This window comes from Pleurodeles waltl, chromosome 3_1, assembly GCF_031143425.1.
Source record: "Pleurodeles waltl isolate 20211129_DDA chromosome 3_1, aPleWal1.hap1.20221129, whole genome shotgun sequence".
NCBI classification, from domain to species: Eukaryota; Metazoa; Chordata; class Amphibia; order Caudata; family Salamandridae; genus Pleurodeles; species Pleurodeles waltl.
In genome coordinates this window covers 1977204861-1977225390 of record NC_090440.1, presented here as the reverse complement: position 1 = coordinate 1977225390, position 20530 = coordinate 1977204861, and the positions used below count along the sequence as shown (strand labels likewise).

Genomic DNA, 20530 nt, shown 5'->3' with positions numbered 1-20530 from the left:
CCAGAAGGGTGATGCTCAGCTCGATGAACGGCTGCTTATGAGGGGTGCCAAGGATGTCAAAAGTATTCATGTGTAAGTATGCACACCAACATGCGGAGAGGTGGTTGAAGTGCCCTTGGGGGCGTCTTTTTCCTCCTCCTAGAACAACTATCCTCCTCCTGGAACAACTCCGAGTTGGAGTCAATGCATGTGGACTTGGACTGGTAGCCCGGGAGCTTTGGTGACTCACCCAGAGCCACTTCCTGCTCTTCTTCGGCGCCCAGGGGATAGGCTTTACCAAGGATGTCGGTTGTCTCCGAAGTAGACTGTGCCATCCTGCTGTGTGATCCACAGTCCATCTTGGTGCTGACATAGGGTCTTTTTGCTGCAAAACGCCGAGCAGTATTCGCAGCAGCTCTTGTTGTGGTCCGGTGACAGACACAAGTTGCCCACGGTGTGGTCCAGGGTTACTAGGGTAATGTCTTAAAAGGCATTTGTTCTATTACCTCAAGAGTGTCTTCATTCACCGAAAGGAGTCCAGAGCATGCAGTGGCGAAAGTCTGAGAGGCCTGGAAACTTGTTGTCAATGGGACTGAGGGATAGAACTGGCACCACAGGTCCAAAAGAGTGTTGAAGAGTCTTCCTGTGATGGAGGTGGAAGACAATGGATTAGAGGCAATAACGGGAATAAACAAACCTGTCAAGACAGGAAGCACCCTAGATCATGCCCAAACCCAATGGAGGAGAAAAACTATCTAACAAGAGAGTGCGTAACCATGCACATCTAAATCCAAAGGATGAGTCACAGAGACCTCGCCTCGAAAGACGACTTCTAAAGAAAACAACTTGCAATGTCAGAGCCCAACTCTAGATGGCAGGAGTATGCAGAGAACATGTATCTACAGTCACACATGCCACAAACAAATATTTTATTGGCGATGGACACTAAGAATGTTGAGAAAGGTAAAAACTATTTTCATAGAATCATTCTTAAAATAATATGCAACTGAAAAAGCCAGCAGCCTGTGTTCAGGGATATTCACTACTAAGCAAAAAAATACAATCTGAGGACTGAAAATTACCACTGTGCTGTGTGCAAGGATTGTGGTGGCTCTCCGTTGCCTTTCTCCATAAACTATATACCTAAATTAACAACGTCCTTTTATTTTATGTGTTGTTTAAAAGGGATAAAAGGAAAAATATTAGAACACGATTGCAGTTCCATCTTCTCCAGCGCTATCTTTCATAGGTTCCCAGGGTTGAATCATTCCCCATTGGTGAAGTGACAGTTCCTTGGTAACTTTGAAATAACAGTATAACGACTGACAGCTGACAGATTGACTGACGCCAATAGACAGTGCACACTTTATTAGCCTGTCCACCTCATTTTAAAAAGGTCCTAATTTCAGACAATGAAGTGAGAGTGGTCTGTAACTCACCTCTTCCAGAGGAGTTCACATCTCAAATTCCGTAGCACAAGTAGTGGAAATATCCAGCCCTACTGAAGTGTTGACAAGCTGTAAGTACGTTTAGCACCTAAGAAAAGTTGCTGGTACTGCCATGCACTTGGAAAACAGGTGTAGAATCAATATCAAACCAGGGGGAAGCAGTATAGAAATTTGACTTTTCAATACAGAAGGGACATCACTTTCCTCTACTCCAACCAAAGGTAAACTGGGTGTAGGGTGGATGCTAAAATGTTCTTTTTGTTCCATGTTCGTGTGCATATTCTATCTAATATTAGTGGAAACTTTCACTTTAGGAATTTTTACTTTTAACCAAGAAGAATGCAGAGGGAGAACCCCCTCTTGGAACCCTTGTGGCTGCTCATCTGGATAAAAATCTATACTTCCTGCAACAACAGGTGCAAATAAAATGTCTGAGCATGGGAGGAACACTGGGACTATTTAGCCAAAAAGGCTGCATAGAAAGGGTTGACCTACTTAGTAGTCTCCCAGGAGTCAAAATCTCGCCAGTAATGTGTGATAAGTGTAAAGCTGATCTCCATGTGGCAGGTCCCCAAAATTTCCAAATAAGGACTATTACATAGAAAAGATCTAGTAGCCACTTTTCCTTCTGTGAAAAGACCGGAGACTCATTTGTAAGAGGCCTGTTGGCTTTCTGGCGGCAGACTGCAACAATTAAATCATTTCACCCAAAAACGGACTGCTTGGAGGTTGGTCAGTTATTGTGCATTGGTCTACGGTTAATATACCATTGATTTGATTTTCAGACATCCTTGTTTTTCCTTAAAATTATTGTGAATGGGTCGTTCAACATCAGTGAAGAGAGCACTCCATTAGGAAAAATAACTTTAAAAAAACATTAATATGGTCTGATTTATTTGGCAATTAGGGACTACTTAAGGGAGTAAGTAAGGCTGCATCCTTAGCTTATTCTTAATTATTATTATTAACTTAGTCTTGTGAATCTATATGACTGAATGCTACCTACACTACAAGATAAATGTTGGTGCTGTAAGGTAGCTTTACTGATGAGGCTGAAAGAAAAGAGTACTCATACTAAAAAGTATAATATTCACCTGTGAAACAAAAGAAGGTCTATGAACCAGAAAATTACCGCAAGGCCTTCTATGAAGCCCTCAATCAAAGAATAATGAACAAGAAAATAAAATAAATGACTTCCTTCAATAGAGTGAGAAGACTGTCAAGTGTTTTTAATGGATAAGAACTGTATACCAGATTCAGCCAAGCAGAGGAACTATGGCAACACTTTCTTTTCAGGGTGTTGCCTGTAGTCCAATCCAAACAGCAGATACAGAACACTTTCCCTGTAATGTCAGAGGATGACCCGGAAGATGGAGGCTTCCCATGCAGCCTTAAGGAAGGATGATGAATGCTCAAGCTGGTAGCAGTACAGTCAGTACACCAAATCTAAGTTGAAATGGAGCATTCTATTTTGGGCTGGGAAATAAGATGCTGCCTGCGCTGAATTTTATCTAAGGGATCTTCATGGCAGATTAGATCCAGAAACCTCCTTTGTTAAGGTCAATCTGGCAAATTCAGTATCATCCTGGTCCTGGACATAAAGGTTTGCAAAATGCATGGGGGCATTTCGCTGAAAGATTATGGCTATCTTACAAGAAATGGGGTTGATGGCATCCACATTCCTTCAAACATTTGGCCTAAGGTACAAGTTTACATGAGGTGGAAGGGAACATTATGAATAAAAGCACCTGCTGGATACAAAATAAAAAATAAATAATTGACATCTTGTTTGAGACACAGCCTATGTGTGAGCAAAAGCAATCAAGCACCTCAGTTAAGTTTTTAAAGTGACATATACTAATGCAGTGGAGACATGATCCTCTCTTGTACTAGTGGACACTGCATTAGTCGAGCGGAAGATGGATGAGGGAGTACCTTCAATGATCACTCAATCTGTCAACGTGTTTGATCCCCAGTGTAAAATTAGACAGACTCAGTAACTTAGGTGGAATCCAATTTTATATCCTTTTGGATTCTAGTATGAGGCTTTCCATCTAGTTTTAACAACTTATTTTTACCCCCCTTAGTAATGCATGCATTTCTGAAGTGCTATGCAGATACTTTGGGCTATAAGATCAATTAAAGCCTATTGTCAATTTTTCTGGAGGGGGTGAATGTTATCTCCTAACCATGCCTGGTAAAATTAACTACTGGGATGAATTTCCATTCTCAATGTTTTCCTTCCCCAAAATGCCCCAAGAAATTACTGGAGAGACAAAGCATCTTTTTTTGTGAACAAGGGGCTGCTTCATTGTGTAATTTGGCCTGCAGGCTTAACTAAATCTCAGGATACAATGTACTGGAAATACACACCTGCTTATTAATGGGTTAGTAGTAAGTTATTTTAGGCCATTTGCAGAATCTAGCTGTTTGCAACAAGAAAAAAGCATTTTGCTATGCACAAACTCAATTTTGCAATTTGGTCATCTCTTTACCGAATCGCTAACAGGGTTTGCGAGTCGCAATTAGGAAGGGGCGTTCTCTTCCTAATTGTGAGTTGCAGTGTGATAAATGATTGTTTTTATTTTTGTTTTTAAATGCATTCTGTCTTTCGTAAAGGAAAACGGGCTGCAATATATATATATATATATATATATATATATATATATATATATATATATATATACTGCTTTATTTAAAAGCAGTGGCAGGCATGGTGGCCTGCCATCCCCAACAGGCCACCATACCTATGAGTGCAGCCATTCCCAATTAGGTTGCAAATTGCGACCTACCTCATGAATATTAATGACCCCACTGGGAATCGCAAACAGTGTGAGTTACACTGTTGTGCATTTGGTACTGCAAATCGCAATTTGCGAATAACAAAGATTTGCAAATTGAGAGTTGCAATATCAAAGGGTCATACATCTGGCCCTGTGTCTATATGTGAGGCCCAAATGAAAGCATTTAAAAGTTGGGCTATGGACTTCCTTAGCCTACGTTGCACTGATTGCAGGCACCTTCATTTTTTCTTGTTTGAAGATTGGACACAGTACTCTGAGTAACAGTCCACATTAGGCAATATATCAAAAACAACAGTTTTGCCAGAGGATAACTGCCATGGCACTAGTATATCCTCTCCTTTTCCAAATGACAGGTTATAATTAACATTATCAAACCACTGTTGGTGCCCACACTTATATCAGTGTAGGAAAGTGGACTATTACTTGGAATGGGTGGTAGCCCGCCACAAGTAATACATTCACTATTCTTGTTATGTTCAGTAAAGGTTTCAGTTATTTAAATCTGTTCTCTACACCTGGTAGCTATACCATAGGGCAAGCAGGCTTAATGTATGAAAATGTGTAAAGCATTAAGAAGAGTCAAACAATTAAAAAGTCGATAATACAACAGGAATGAACATAAATGCATAATAATTTAATGAACACAATGCCACCAAAATGACAGAAATCCAATAAGAGAAAAAACTGTGATATGCATTTTTTATGTTTGAAGTAAAAACTGTTGCAAAAATGGCAAAGTGCCAACCGCGGGCTGCTAGTCGTGTTACACCAGCACAAGGGTAAGGATGAAGGGAAACCACGATGGATCAGATACACAGGTCGGAAATGTCCCAGTCAGAGAGTTACTCTTAAAAATTTCAGAGGTCAGCCAAGTGACCATGCAAAAACGGGTATTTGCCTACAATAACCAAGTAACGTTTTATTGACATCTGATAGAGGCAAAGGTTGCTGCTGTATTTCAGATTAACTTTTCAATGGCCAAGTCTACTCAAGGAAGTAAGCACTTGTGCTAGATCCTAAAGCAATCCCAAAATCAATTCCCTGGGAACACAGCAACATACATAAAAGAGCTCTTTATGTGGTACTAGTTTAAAGGTACAACCTTGAAAATACTGGAAACAGCTTATTTTGCTCATTCACAGTGTGTGGTAGTTGCCTCCAAGCTTTATTTTCCAACTTATGTTTTTGTATTTAATGTTTGTTTTTATTCAATGTGTGCTACTGTCAAGTGCTCCATAGTGCTAAAACGTACAGAGAGCAATACAGTTACCACAGTACATGATTTTGGGGAACAATGGTTTAAAAAACACAACATGCTAAGGAAGCTAGCCAACGCAGTATACTTTCACATGGAGGCCCCCATGTTGGATAGTAATTTATTTTATGACATTTTGGACGAAAAGGGTAGAGTTCAATTTTGAACACACACACACTGCATTCAATCAACACAGACACAACAGCTCTGAACTATAACATATTGGTTTTGTAAAATGTGTATGCTTTGTAAGGAAAAGTAGAGAGGACGGTTTGGTTTCACAAATTCTACAATTTGTCTCAAAGGATCTCAAGTCGTGAATAGGAAGATTACTAATCTTTTAACTACTGGATATGCTAATTTGACAATTTACCTTATATATTAGCCTACAATCTTGCGACGAAACTGAATGGCAGCAAGTGCTATTTTAGCACAGGTTGGTGACTGGTGTGCAACATTCGGTTCCCAGCAGTTTTGAAAGGCACAGATTACATTTAAAGATATCCATGGACTACACTTTAGCACTACACCAATACCATTTTGAAACTGGTGGTGGAAGCATGTGAGGATCTTGTGAATGGTTAGGTAATCACATTGGCACAACTTTGAGACAGATACACAATCTGCGGTTCAAACGCAAAACAGTACATGAATAATGGTGTACCTCCTGTGTGGCCTTGGTCCAGTTCATCCTGAATACAAATATTAGAAAGAACACTGTTTGCAGTGATACACAGATGAGCATTCCTGACCACAGGCCTAAAAAGGAGGAAATAAAATAGTTCTGTAAAATGTGACTTCCAGGCATAATAAAACACTATATATATATATCAACCCTGACACACAGCACGACATCTGGAGTGCAATACAATGATATAGGAGAAGAACGAGAGATGGCACCCAATAGAGACACAGGTTGGCAAGAGAAAAGTGTGAGATGAAAGTTTGGTAGTATGACGTAAATTACCCATTTATGATTCACCTCACTAGTTTTGAGAAGTACATTTGTCTTGCAGCACAGCTAAAGGTTTATGAGGGCCACAGATAGAGGTTACTAAAACATATTAAAGATACAAACTTTTATCTTTGCTTCTAAATCATTTTTGTGTAAAAAAAACAAACAAAAAAAAAAAAAACTTTAATTGTAATGCAACACGACCCACAGGTCATATCACAAGGTTTCCTAAAAATTTAATATCAAATGTCAATTTGTTCTGTGATTATGCTCTGTTCAATGCCACCTTTTAAAATGAGAGTAAATTAAAAATAAACATATCACAACCAGTCAAAAGTCTGTTGTAATTCAAGAAATTATACTAAATTCAGTTCTCAACTTCATATATTGAAATAATCTCATGTAACAGAATAAGAAATAATGTCCCCGACGAGGTTAATTCTGATGAGGAGACAATGAACAGTTCAATCTATGGCTCAATTTAATGTACCTGTTTCTCAGTACAAGATGCATTCACTTCTTCATTAAGGGCCGCTCCTCATATTTTGCTATTCTTCTGATTGGGTCCAAGTTTTGGAGATCTTTCTCAAGGCTTGGGGCCTGATTTAAATTTGGCTGAGGATGATACTCCGTCACAAATGTGATAGATATCTTGTCCGCCGTATTATGATCCCATTATAGCCTATAGGTATCGTAACAGGGTAGACAAGTTTTATGACGAGTAACCCATCCACCAAACTCTATATCAGGCCATATGTCTTTGGTTGTGCACAAAGATGGGATCATTTAAAAAAAAAAAAAAAATCTTTCCAGTCCTTATCAAATACAGAAAAATTGCCTTTCAAGGATCGAAGATTCTGTCATTGATTCCCCTGGCAGTCATCTAATTTATTGTGGAGTCTGCACTGTACAGCTTTTCTCATGTATTAGTACGAAAGGTGGAAGGCATTGTGTGTGGTGGAGGTTTAATAATTTCAGAGAATTTTGTGGATAGCTACAATAAAATGCAGGATGCCAACTACATAAAATGAATCTCCGCATACAGTGAACAATAAGGAGGAATTACCTGTAATCGTAGGTTTCTTTGAGGACAAACATGGATAGACCTTTCTTTTAGAAAAGCAATTTTACATAAATAAAATCCTATAACAGGCTATATTGGACAACATGGATAGATCTTTCGTTTAGAAAGGCCATAAAAAAAAACAGCCTATTAAAGGACATATTTGACGATATGTTTAAAAAAGTCAATTTGAATTTTAAATCACTACATAAAAAAGTGACATTAAATGCTATTTCATAACCTTGTCTTCAAAAAAGAAAACTGAGAGAAAGGCATGGGAATGCAGCTAGACTGCAGCCACTGAAGTGAGGGGGTTCTTGGAAAACAGACACTGCTCCTTCAAGGAAGCACACTCCGCCAGCATCGCATTAGGTCCTATCAGTGGCAGCTGATCCATTTTAATTTTTTTTTAACAGAAGTAAAGTGTTACCATGCACTTCATTTAACATAATGCATTTGAGTGAACTGAATGCTGGGATGTGAAGCAGTCTGCTCCCTTTCTCCTTTGCTGTACGCAATATGTCTCTGTAAGTAACTTGTTTATCTGATAGAGACTTCTAGTTGCAGCTTCCTTACCTTAGAATAGATACTCAAGCAATACCATTCCCGGAGGAGGGTCTGCGAACCAAGATAATACTAGGAGGTCCTGCAGGTCCAAATGGGTGAAGTACCCTCCCCTTTGGACCCGACTATCCAGGCAGTAGTGTTTGGTAAACGTGTGCAAAGATGCCCACATTGCTGCCTGAAATATGTCCAGGACATGAACTCTGCGTGCTAACACTGTGGTTGCTGCTGTCGCTCTGGTAGAAAAAGCATGCAAACTCTCTGTGTTTGTAGCAAATTTTAATGCAGAGAACCACCCATCGGGAGATGGTTCTCTTCTGCACTGTCCCACCTTTCTTCACACCCATATACCCAACAAAGAGTAGATCATCCACCCGTAACTCTTTCGTACGATCAAGGTAGAACACCAACGCTCTTTTTGAGTCCAGGCGGTGGAGTCTCTCCTCTTCCTTAGAAGGATGTGGGGGTGCATAAGCAGTAGGCAGGGTGATGGATTGGTTTACATGGAAGGGTGGAACCACTTTCGGAAGAAAGGAGGCTTGTGCGTGAAGCACCACTTTGTCAGGACAGATGGAAAGGTAGGGTGGCTTAGATGACAATGCCTGAAGCTCACTTACCCTGCGGGCAGACGTAATGGCCACAAAGAAGGCTGTTTTTAATGTTAGAAGAGTGACAGGACAATTGTGAAAAGGCTCAAAGAAAGCACACGAGGAATGTCAAAACCAAATTCAAATCCCATTGGGGCATGATGAAAGGGGATGGAGGAAACATGGGTAAGACCCTTATGAACCTATTAGTAGGAGACTTAAAGTGGGTTGGTTAGGTAATCTCAGAAATGCAGACAAATTACCTTTGAGAGTGCCCAGAGCAGGACCCTGCTGGGCCAAAGAAAAAATGAACAAGAGGCTCTTGGATAGAGGGGCAAAGAGAGGGGTCAACTGACTTGTCTGTGCACCATGCCACAAATTTATGCCATTGACAGGCATATATCGTTTTGGTGGCATGACATCTGGCTGCCAAAATAACATTACATACTTCGGGCAGAAGATCAAAAGCTGTCAACTGCTGCTCAATCTCCACAGAAGAAGTTGGAGACTGGACAGGTTTGGGTGGAGAACCCTCCCCTCCTGCTGCAGCAGAAGATCTTCCCAAAGGGGCAGTCTGATTGGAGGATCAATGCCCATGCTCAATAACTCAGGATACCAGACTCTTCGTGCCCAGTCCAGAGCCACAAGGATTACTTGGGCCTGGTCGTTCTTGATTTTCTTGAGAATTCTGGGCAGAAGTGGTATGGTGGAAAGGCGTACAGTAGGCCTGAGCTCCACTCAAGACGACAAGCGCTGCTGAGCGAGTGCTGCTTTGAAAACAACACGCAAAACTGATGACATTAAGTGTTCTCTGCGAAGACAAACAGAATTAACCAAGGATCTCACCACTGCTTAAAAAGACGCTGTTCGACTTCCAGATAGAGACGCCATTTGTGATCTACTAGGCACTGTCGGCTGAGTTCATCCGCTTTGGCGTTCTTCCTGGTGTTGAACCACCAGGGAAATGCCCTGATGTTCTAGCCATGTCCGGAGGCGCAGAGCCTCCTGACAAAGCGTCCACAATCCCCCTGTACCCTGCTTGTTGCAGTACCACATGGTGGTAGTGTTGTCCGTGAACACCTGCACCACTTTCCCTTTGGGAGAGGGTAGAAATGCTTTCAATATCAGTCTTATCACTCACAACTCCAATAGGTTGATGTGGAGTCCGTACTCTGCAGCAAACCGATGCCTCTGATCACAGACTCTCCTAGGTGGCTGCGCCACCCCAGGAGTGATACATATGTCACTACTGTCAAAGCTGGTAGGGGAAGGGAGAGGGATCTGCCTCTGACCCAAATGAGGTTCTTTAGACACCATTGCAGATCTCGCTCAGTTCCCTCCGAGATCTGGACCTTTTTGGAGAGATTCCCCTGATGCTGCTTCCACTGGAACTTCAGGTCCCACTACAGAGTCTGCATATGCCACCTGGCATGTGTTACCAGCAGGATGCAGGAGGCCACGAGGCCCAGCAGTCTCAGAGTCATTCTCACTGAAATCCAGGATAGAGGCTGGAACATCGTTATCGTAGCCTGAATATTCTGGACTTGCCGCTTGCAAGGATAAGCCTGAAACTGCTCTGTGTCCAAAACAGCTCCAATGAAAGAGAGCATCTGAGAGGGAATCAGGTTTGACTTCGGCACGTTTATAGTTAATCCCAGCAAATGCAGGAAGTCTGCCATGGTCTGAAGGTGTGAGATGATAGCCTGGTGCTAGCCCGCCTTCAACATTCAATTGTCGAGGTGGGGGAAGACTGAAACCCCTGACTTGCACAGATGAGTTGCAACCACTGCCATCACCTTGGTGAACACCCAAGGGGCACTGGTAAGGCCGAAGGGGAGCACGGTGAACTAAAAGTGCTTGTGGCCTACCGTGAACTGCAAGTAATGTCTGTTGGGCAGACAGACAGGAATGTGGAAGTAAGCGTCCTGCATGTCCAGTGCACCAACCAGTCTCCTGAGTCCAGGGCACACAGATCCTGAGCCAGAGTGAGCATTTTGAACTTCTCCTTCTGGAGGAAGAGATTGAGGGATCAGAAGTCTAGGATAGGGCAGACTACCTTGTCCTTTTTGAGTACTAGAAAGCAGCAGGAATAACAACCACAACCTACTTCTGGCACAGGAACCCTCTCTATGGCTTTTTTTTTGTTTTACAAATAATATGTATGGCGCAACTAAAAGGCTTGCTACTTAAAATTGCATCACTAGTAAAACAGCCACATCAGTGATTCTTTTAATGTAAAATGTTAATTGCATGCATATGACAGTTATGTTTAGGTGGTGCCATGATTATTGTTTTTCCTTCCAATTTTTGTGGCATATGTTTGCAATACAAATAGAAAATTAACCACTGGCACTTGCAATTCTTGGCTTTTTGATTTTAAAGAGATATAGCATGTGTATGGTTGGAGACCTCTCCACTCTCGTCGTTAGACTTGAGGTGCATCACGGACTACTGCTCCAAAGCTGGGAAGACCGTAAACACCAAGAGGTTGTGCACCCAAACATAACAGAGTAGGGTGTGTGTGCCCTGCCCATCATGGTGAAATGTGATGCCCGGCTGGGTTCCATGGTTGAGAAAATGTGTCTTTTTCATGTGTCTGCTGTAGTTGAGCGGTGGTGGTTGCTTAATACTGGTTTCTCTCTACGTAGTATGTATGGTTCTGATGGATGAATTTGTTTGCATAAAATAATAAAAACAATTACTTAAAAAAAATTAACCATTACCATAGTTTACCAAGGGGAGAACTAATGGAAATGCTAATGCTCATTACCTTTGGTAATAAACTTTAGCTCAAAGACAACTTCACTTGGACCTATGTTGCAGTGGGTCGCTTTATGATGAAATAAAGGTTGGGTTCAGGCCCTGTGTTTTTTTGTTTATGCCGTGGTCTACTTTTGTCTATCCCATTCAAGACAGAGCAGAAATCAACATAACTGCTAGATTTCAAGGTTAAAAGAACCAGTGGAACCAGGTTATCTGTAGAGTAACATCTTTTCCTAAAGCCAGTTTGAGACAAGTGAATTACATTTTTCTATTTGCATCAAGAACAGCTATAAATGGCAGCTCTTGGGTTTGCCTCTTGGCTGCTTTTAAAATACAAGCCGTAGTATAAAGTCGTGCCAACTTGCAGGAATTTGATCATGGGTATAGATGTGTTTTTATATGACATGGACAGGTATTACCTCACCCAGCAGGAACCTACTTAATAACATCCATCAAATCTTTCTTAGTTCCTAGTGCTCAGGAAAAGTGACAAGACAATAATTTTTCCCACTAATCAACTTTATGGCTCTAAATCTCGATTGGTCCTCTCAGTTTGAACATACACACAGTTTTTTGTGTACAAACCCTCAATATATACCTTCCAAGCTGAACAATAAACATTAAAAAGTGCTTCATTTAACTGGTCGAAGCTACAGGGGCATTAGAAGACTTATACACTGAAAAAAGGTGGAAAATAAATTCATCAAATTATTACTGAAGGCCTCAAGGAGTACGCCATCACTTCATATTAAGCTTGACTCTGCTTTAAAATCTATTGAGTCATTAGGCAAATTATGGCCACTTGTTTTAGCTCCAAATTTGGATTGTAAAACAACTGAACCCTAACAGTTGCAGGCATGCTATAATTAAGATTGTCTGCATGGAGTATTTGAAATCAAGCTTAAGGAACCTTGGACTGGGTGAATTTTAGACTGACCCGTTGTCGATTTCTGACCAAGGCCACAAACCCCTGAGAATAAGGTATCGGGAGTTACAACAGGTTACCTGTTATCCTCTCCTTCGTTTTGCAGCACTTCACACCATTTTTAATCATTTAAGAACATCATCAAATTTGAAGAATTTCTTAATTACATTAATCATTTGGTTACTAGAGCACTGTATATTATATTCACACTAGGCATCTAGCCTTTGTCAACCTTCACTTATAAATGGTCTCTCCAAAACTTCAGGTTTAACCACTTGCCTAGAGTGTAATTTAATGAAAGAAACTGTGGAACCTATTTTTTTTTGCAGAGTATACAAAAACAAAGACAAAAATGAACTGCCCCTCTATTTAGGATTTTTTGGATACTCCAATGGAATGTGGCCCTGAGGATTTGTAAATCAGACTCAAGTGCTAAATGTAGAAATATCAAAGAAAACACAATCTGTCTTTTACAAGGAGTCTAAATCTACCTGTGTGTGCACTGTTTAGAATGTAAAGCACATTTCATGAAATTCTGATGTATAAAATTAGAGTGTCCCAAGAACAACCCCCTGAGGGGCACGTGGGAGTTTGATGGGGCCATAAGACAAAAAGCAAGTAGGCCAAAGAGAAAAATATTTTTTTAGCCCTTAACTTTCCAGTTTTAGAAGGCTAGCTGAGTCCAATCAAAAAGGGAATAAAGCTGATGAAGTTTCTTGTTCGTAGGGGATGACAAATTGGTGTCTGCACACTGGAAAAGTGACCTCAGTTGAATAGACTCTCGAATAAAGTTTTGCATACTGAAGAATTAAATTTAGATAAAAGGGTACTAGCCATGAAGGCAGAGATGGCAGATCCTAAAGAGGTGAAGCAAAGTAGAAACGACACTCAACCACAAGTCATTACCTCAATCTCAAATGGAATCCACATTGGAACAACCAGAGAACAATCAAGGACATGCCCCTGAGTGCCCTGCGAGTTCCAACAATACCTGAGGGTACAAATATGGCTATAGAGCAAGACCATCCTGCTAGCTGCAGGGCAGAACCAGTCATCACAGTGAGGTGTTCAAGGCCTTCATGCGTCTGGCAAGGATACATCAAGGGAACAAGTTCACTGTAGGCACTCTGCCTGTAGGATTCCAAACCACAGTTTAGATTACAGGTCAGATGCTATACCTTTTTCCAGACCTGAGATGCTCTACATTATGAGGCGTCAAGAAATGCAATCTACTAAGTACACTGTTGTTGGGCTTCAAAGTCTCCCTGTGGTTGCTATTTGGCCAAATGGTAAAGCTGGATGGTAAGACCTTCTGTTTCACACAGCCGAAATTCCTCTCCAAGACTTTTAGAATGCATAATCCAAGTGGGCCAGTTGTCCTCAAAAGGTGTCATGTGCGTTACTATAACATTATGCTAGGTGCGGGCCTGGCCAGCAAGATGACCGTCAGGACACACCTTTGGGGAGCTCTGACTCCCTGCCGCTTAATCTTGCAGCATTCTGCCTTGAATGGAGGTTTTCCTGCCCTGAGGACGTGGGGAATACAAACCTGAGCACTGTGGCTGGGCCCAACCTACTCAGCAGCCCCTTCCCCAGTTATGTGCCTTCATTGCACATTCTGGAGGTCCGCAACCTGTGGAGTAATGGCAGCCATCCACGGACAGAGTGGTAAGAGAGGCCCCGGGAGTGCGGACTGCAGCAACAGGTCTGTCTGGCCAAGCGGCAAAGTCTGTAAGGGCTATCAACATAGGCAGATGAGGATGGGCGGTTGTCGTGGCAGCGCGATCTGCCACCCAGCGGGCCTGAGGCTCTTTTCAACTATGACGGGAGGTCCACGTCTGCACCCCAGCAGCTTGCGGGGACCTGGCACCGGAATCCTGCTGTGTTGGCAGTGTGGGCCCGGGGCAGGAGGCTGCACCATGTGGACTGGCCCGGAGGTCACTGGAGACACCTTGAAGATGCCTGAAACTTGAACAGCCTGCATGAGAGAGGCTGGTGATTGCTCTCAAATAGACTTCATAACCTAACGGATCGATTCCTAGAACAGTGGGTGAGGGCTGAGATGTGCCCTAAGGGACTTCCGGACACCTTTGTCATCAAACATGTTCACAGGACCCTGGCACCAGTTCCTCCTCAGAGTGCCCCACCGAGGGGGCTGATTGCTCACCTGCTGAATTATCGCAACAGATGTCATCCTCCGTGCGCAAGGGAGGCAAAAACACCATAGTTTGTGAGAAAGAACATTGCAATTTATACTGATTACCCTGAGAAAGTGCAGGAGTGCAGTGAACTTTTCTTGGAGGCTTCGCCCTATGGGGCTACAGTACATGCTACTTTATCCTGCTAAGTTATGAGTCTTTGAGGTGGGAAGGTCGCACTTCTTTGAATGTCGAGAGGATACTTGGACATGGTTAGACATGGCGGGTGCTCCCTGGGGGTATCCTTTGAGCGAGGTTCAGCCATTCCATGCGGGTGGACAATGATTTGGATGCACGCAACACCAGGCTACGAACCACATGTACCCACTTGAAGGCATCTCGTGCCATGTGGAGGCTCCGGATCGGCAGGGGAGACAGAGTTCCGTGAGGGTACTCAGACACTCAAATTAAGAAACTCCAACGAACATTGGAGAAATTGTTCCTGATACCAGTACCTGAGGGAAGGGGTCCTCTTTCAGGGGATTGCTCAGGGAGTGAACTGCCATTGGAATTTATACAGTGATCTCTGGGAGTGGGGGGTTAGGGGGTGGAGGGATTGTCAACATGGTGTAGAATACACAGTGTATTGCCACGTTGGTTTTACTGATTCAGTGACTTGTGGTATGTACTGGGTTTGAGGATTGAGAATGGTTGACTGTGTACTACTGAACATTATATTATATTATATTATATTATATTATTATGGAAGCCTCTCCTTAGAGGGGCCAAGAGGGGAGGATGGTGGGGCCTGGGGATAATCCTGGGCATCGGTGTGGGTATGAGACTGACCTCATTTTGTGCTTTTTACAGCAGCTCCCCCAGACAATGTGGATGGTCAATGGGATGAAGTAGAACTATAGTGGCTACCCAAAAACTTACATAGAGTTGCTATATAGAGAGAGGAACACTTCTGGGCGGCTCCTGGCCAGAGTGATCCGCAGGGAGACACCATGTGCGTCCCTTTTGCATCTGAGGACCATACAGGAGCAGGAAGTATACCAGCAGGTTGATACGGTTATGACTTTTAGGGAGCATCTGGAACAGGTGTACACCAGCCCGGGTCGTTCTGACCATGGGCGCATTACTGATTTTCTGGCTATCCTGCCGATATCTCGTTTGGAGGAGGTGGCAGCACAGGATTTGGATGCAGAACTCACAGCTAAGGGCAGCCCTTGCATGACTTCTGAGGGGAAGACTCTGGGAAGTGATGGCTTCCCAGATGAATTTGAGTTGCTTCACACTAGATCGCATGCAGAGAATGCTAGACGTTTATCTTGAGGCTCGTGAAAATGGTGTCCTATCTCCATCTATGCAGGACGGCTGTACCTCCATGGTGTTGAAGTCAGGGGTGAATGCATCCGATAAGGCGGCCTACCGCCCGTTTACAATGATTAGTGGGGACACGAAGGTACTATGTAGAGTACTTACCCTTAGAACTGTGGCCGGTGATCAGACAACTGATACAAGCGGATCAGTGCGGTTTCATCCCAGGGTGTAACACCACCATGAATCTTAGGTGATTAATGCATGTGATGCACGAGGTTGAGGGAAGGGAAGAGGAACTGGTGGTAACTTCTACTGACACTACTAAAGCATTATGTTATGCCCATTCTGTTCTGTCTCGTGGACAGTGGGTAGAGGCACGCGGCGGGACTGTCCTCTCTTGCCTTTACTTCTCACAATAGCACTTGAAACACTAGCGATCCTGATTTGTCCGAAGGTAGTGGACTGGGGGATCCAGCAGAGTGATGTGACCTACCTAGTCTCTCCATACGCAGATGATACACTTTAACTTACCGCTCCATGAAGTCCTTACCTCAGGTTCTCCGATAGCTGGATGCATTTGAAAAGCTCCTAGGCTTTAGAATCATCAGGGTAAGTCACTCCCTTTTCCCCTGGGCGCTGGCGAATGGGGAACCTGACATCTTGCCGTCTTTGCCTCCGAGAAGGGAGACAGAGGAATTTTGTTATTTGGGGGTCATGGTGGTGTGCAATACCCAGCAGCGACAATGTTGGCAAAGTGATGGGAGGTTTGGATGCCTCGTCTGCTTCTAGAACACCCTACCGTTATCGCTGATGGGAAGGGTTGCCTTGGCAAAGATGGTTTTGTTGCCTCAGTGCCTGTATGTAGTGCAACGCTCGTCTGATACACATCCTTGGCAGTATTTTGGAAACTTCATTCTATTATTACGACACTTTTATGGGCGGGTGGCAGGATCAGGGTTGAAAATGTCTATCTAGGCTTGCCCACACTTTGGGATAGGGCCTGGATAATTTCAAACTAAGCCAGTATAGCGGTAATAACCAGAGAAATATGGCCCATGTTTCCAGCCACCCCCTTCCACATTACTATTGCTACAGTGATTGTTGGAGCTGAGAGACACCCATCACATGGCATCACACCTGCATAGGGCATAGGCTGCTGATAAGCCTTGTTGCCCATTTCCATCCAGTGTCGCTTGGAGAGATGAGCAATTGGGGGAGGGGGGGGGGGGGGGGTGGGGGGGCCTGTAAAGCAGGACCTGTTCTATAGTTCGGACTGTATCTTATAATGCAAGATTTAAGCTGGTCCACTTTAATTTCTTGCACAAGATCTATGTTACCCCTGTGTGGCTGCATAGGATAGGTCCTAGTAAGACTAGCAGTTGTCATAGGTGTCAGGCTTCTGTGGTGTTGGTCCTGAACCTTGGTTAACTCTTTTTGGGAAATTGTAGTGATACAAGTGGTTACGGCTCTGGGGATTGTAATTACACGGAGTCTGTTTTTTTTGCCTGATAGGAGATATTAAGATGGCACACAATTTGGTAAGAAAAGAATTAGTATTTATTCGTTAAGCTGACATTGGTTAAGTACATATATTGTTTGTTTTTTTACTTTTTCCCCAACTGTTTTTCTAGCAAGTTGTGGTGTGTGGTGTTGTAATAATAAAACATTGTTAAAACCTAAAATATTTCTCATGCTAGAATTCCTTGTTCAAATTTATCAGTGTCTGTGACCTTCAGTCCTCTAGGCTCTTCGAAAACTGCTACATGTGAAGCTAAAATGTACAAGGCAAGGGAGCCTAGTAGATACTTGTCTGACTGTTTATCGGGGAGTTGTAGTTTGAAGAGGATAATTGTTCTGGGCACGTGGCAGTTTGTTTAAAATTTGCTCTGAATACTAAATAATGTGAACAAACTAATGGATCAGTTTCATTCCACTGAACTTTAGACCCATTCCTCAAAGAAGACTGACATTTGTCTGCACATCCTGTACCACTTTGTGATCAGAAACTGCCTCAAGCAACCAATCATCCACACTAGATCAGACAAAGCTGCCTCTCCATGGAAGAAATGCTGCTAGATCAACCATGCATTTATAGAATGCTGTCATTGATTTGTGACCAAAAGGAAGTACTTTGTATTCGTAGAGTTTTTTCAGATTTTGAATCTCAGAATTGTGAAGGTAATTATTTTTTTTAATCTATGGAGTAATTCCAATCGGTTGTACATGAGAGAAATTCTGGTGCAGCACTAGCATTGAATTTTTTTTCTTACTGTCCCTCCTACAGGGTGGTGACTGATGGTGTCATAAATGTTTTTCATTCTGCGACAGAAGAGTGCTGGGTATCCCTTTTTTGCAGGTTCCTTACTAGAGAAAAAAGAGATTCTGTAGTTCCAGCTCGGAAGCTGTCCCTGCATTTTCCAGTTTGAATAATACCAGACTCTACGATAATCTCTAAGGATTTTAAGGAACTCCTTCGGTTGCCCAATATCTATGGACATGAGAATCTCCACTTAGATCATGATTAGTTGGACCAAATCATTTAAATAAGAGACCAAGAAGAAACAGCCTCTCAAGACGAGACCCAGAATTTTCTTTGGGTCTGAGGAGTTTGCAACACTAACTGCAGCATAGAAGATCGTAAAGAAAGGCCATGTCAGTAACCGCAAGCTGTCACATTAGATAAATCATTAGCCACACTGCTGAATGTTGCTGACAGAATCTTTGAGGATGTTTTGGAAAGGGTCTCTGAGGCAATAATAATCTGTATGGTATCTCTACAAATATTTTGCATTTATAAATGGGAATTTGCATTCCTAAATGGGATGAGAAGTTGGAAGCATATGACCAAATGTCAAGGTCATCCTTTGAAGACATCGTCCCTCCAGCAGACGTACTCCTGTTGAAGACAGCAGGAATGATGTCAGAGGAAGAGGGTTGGGGAAAGAACAAGTCACCAACAAAAACGAAAAAAACACAATTACAGTTACAAAAAAAAGTATCTCCACAATGCACATCGAGAGACAACAAAACTCCTGCCACTGCCACAAACTGAGTTAGTCAATAGAAGCCTGTGAAAATGCTACAATGTTAAATTATTCTAAGAGACCTGGAAAAAAGGGAAACTGCTTGAATGGTCCTGCAGGGACTGATTGGACAGAAGAGCTTCAGGAATTCGTCAAGTCCTCATGCCTGTTTTCACTCTAGTAACAACTTATGACAGACTAAAGTTTCCTTTTTGTTTTCCATTTTTTTCAGAAATGTTATACAGAGGAATTTTCAGTCGCCTGTACATAATGACTAAGTTTTAAAAATTAAAAAGGAAAAAAGTAAAGAGAACATGGTCTTGTGAAACTTTCGAAATTAAAAAAATATACTGTAAATGTGATCTGGGGTGCAGGCAAGTGTGCAGATTGATTCTTTCCAATAATTATAAACAGTAGAATATTCCAATAGACTTTTCCTAATCCCTCACATGTTCCCCCCACCTGCTAGTTTGTGCCTTTGAGTCCGTTCACACAGCCTTGCGAAGGACATTTATTAAGACCATGAAAACCACTTTTTAGCTTACGCTGACTGGCAACACACAAAAAATCCATAAAACTATTACAAAGCAGTAATGAGACCATTGTGTGTTTATACCTAAAACTCCAAGTTTGGCTGCAAACATGAGAGAGATTCCGATAGGGAATCCAACGAGATAATATCCAATAGCGTTTAATATTGCACCCATTTTCTGTTTCCCTGCTCCTCTCAGTATTCCACCGGCCGTGGCCTGTAGAGGAAGAAAGTAAAGGGTATAAGTAATATGCCAGTATTAATGCATTAAAATATATATGCGTAAGTGTCCACCCCGCTACTGGTGATTTTTACTGGCTACAATCTGAAACTCATTAATACTTTAAAGCAGTTGTCTAAGAACAAAAAGCAAAAGCAAATATTGTTTACAGAGTACTTTAATAAAGTTACGCTAACATCCAAACACCTCTTGTTGAATTGTGTAAATTGACTGCTCGTCCCACAGCCTCCATTACTGCACTCTCCCATACTGCAAGAGAGTTGACAGGAAAAACGTGTACATAAAGTAAAACCAGTTTGGAAAGAGGACAGTGACTTCGCCGTTTTCACACTAAGAACAGCCTCAAACAGCTTCCTGTAGTAGAAGGGTGGTAAGTTGGTCTAAAGTGGTCTCATGATCAATCATGTCATTAGAAAACCTTCATAGCATTACAAGATCACAACACAGTTAACTACTATAGTAATGTGCACACTTTCTTTCGGCCCTCTTTCTCATTAATAGGTTTATAAAGTCTGAGGTTTGTAGACCGTATCAAACCAGACCCCATATTAATTTAAGAGCTCAGAACCTGCAGCTGGAGTAATTTGGCACAATATAAGTATGTGGAAAAACATCTTCCTCCCATTTTTTAAGTGAACCCTAATTCTTTAGGTGTCTTGAAGCTTAGTACATGACTCCACCCACTGGTAGGTTTCAGGTTTCACCCCTACTCTAGCAATCAGCTTAGCAACCAACATCATAACCTCCCCCTCACCCCTGGCCGCATTGATAGGATCATCAGCACAGAAACAGAAGTTAACAGTCTGTAACTCATGCTTTCTCATCGTTTTTTTTTTTTTTTACAATCTTTTATCTATCATGCAGTACAATGTCCTTCTCCTGATTCTGTATTTCTGTATATCCAGAATACTTGTAGTTTACTACGGT

At 42.3% G+C, this 20530-nt stretch overlaps 1 protein-coding gene across 2 annotated transcripts in view; it reads right to left on the bottom strand.

Moving 5' to 3' along the window:
- The window catches only part of LOC138285877 (multidrug and toxin extrusion protein 2-like), a 445083-nt gene that overhangs the window by 84933 nt on the left and 339620 nt on the right, over positions 1–20530 (bottom strand). For both annotated transcript variants that reach the window (XM_069226369.1, XM_069226368.1), the window contains 2 exons: positions 19447–19579; positions 6151–6245 (listed from right to left, as the gene is read on the bottom strand). In XM_069226369.1, coding sequence (XP_069082470.1) covers positions 6151–6245; positions 19447–19579 — 228 coding nt within the window. The remainder of the gene's footprint in view (positions 1–6150; positions 6246–19446; positions 19580–20530) is intronic.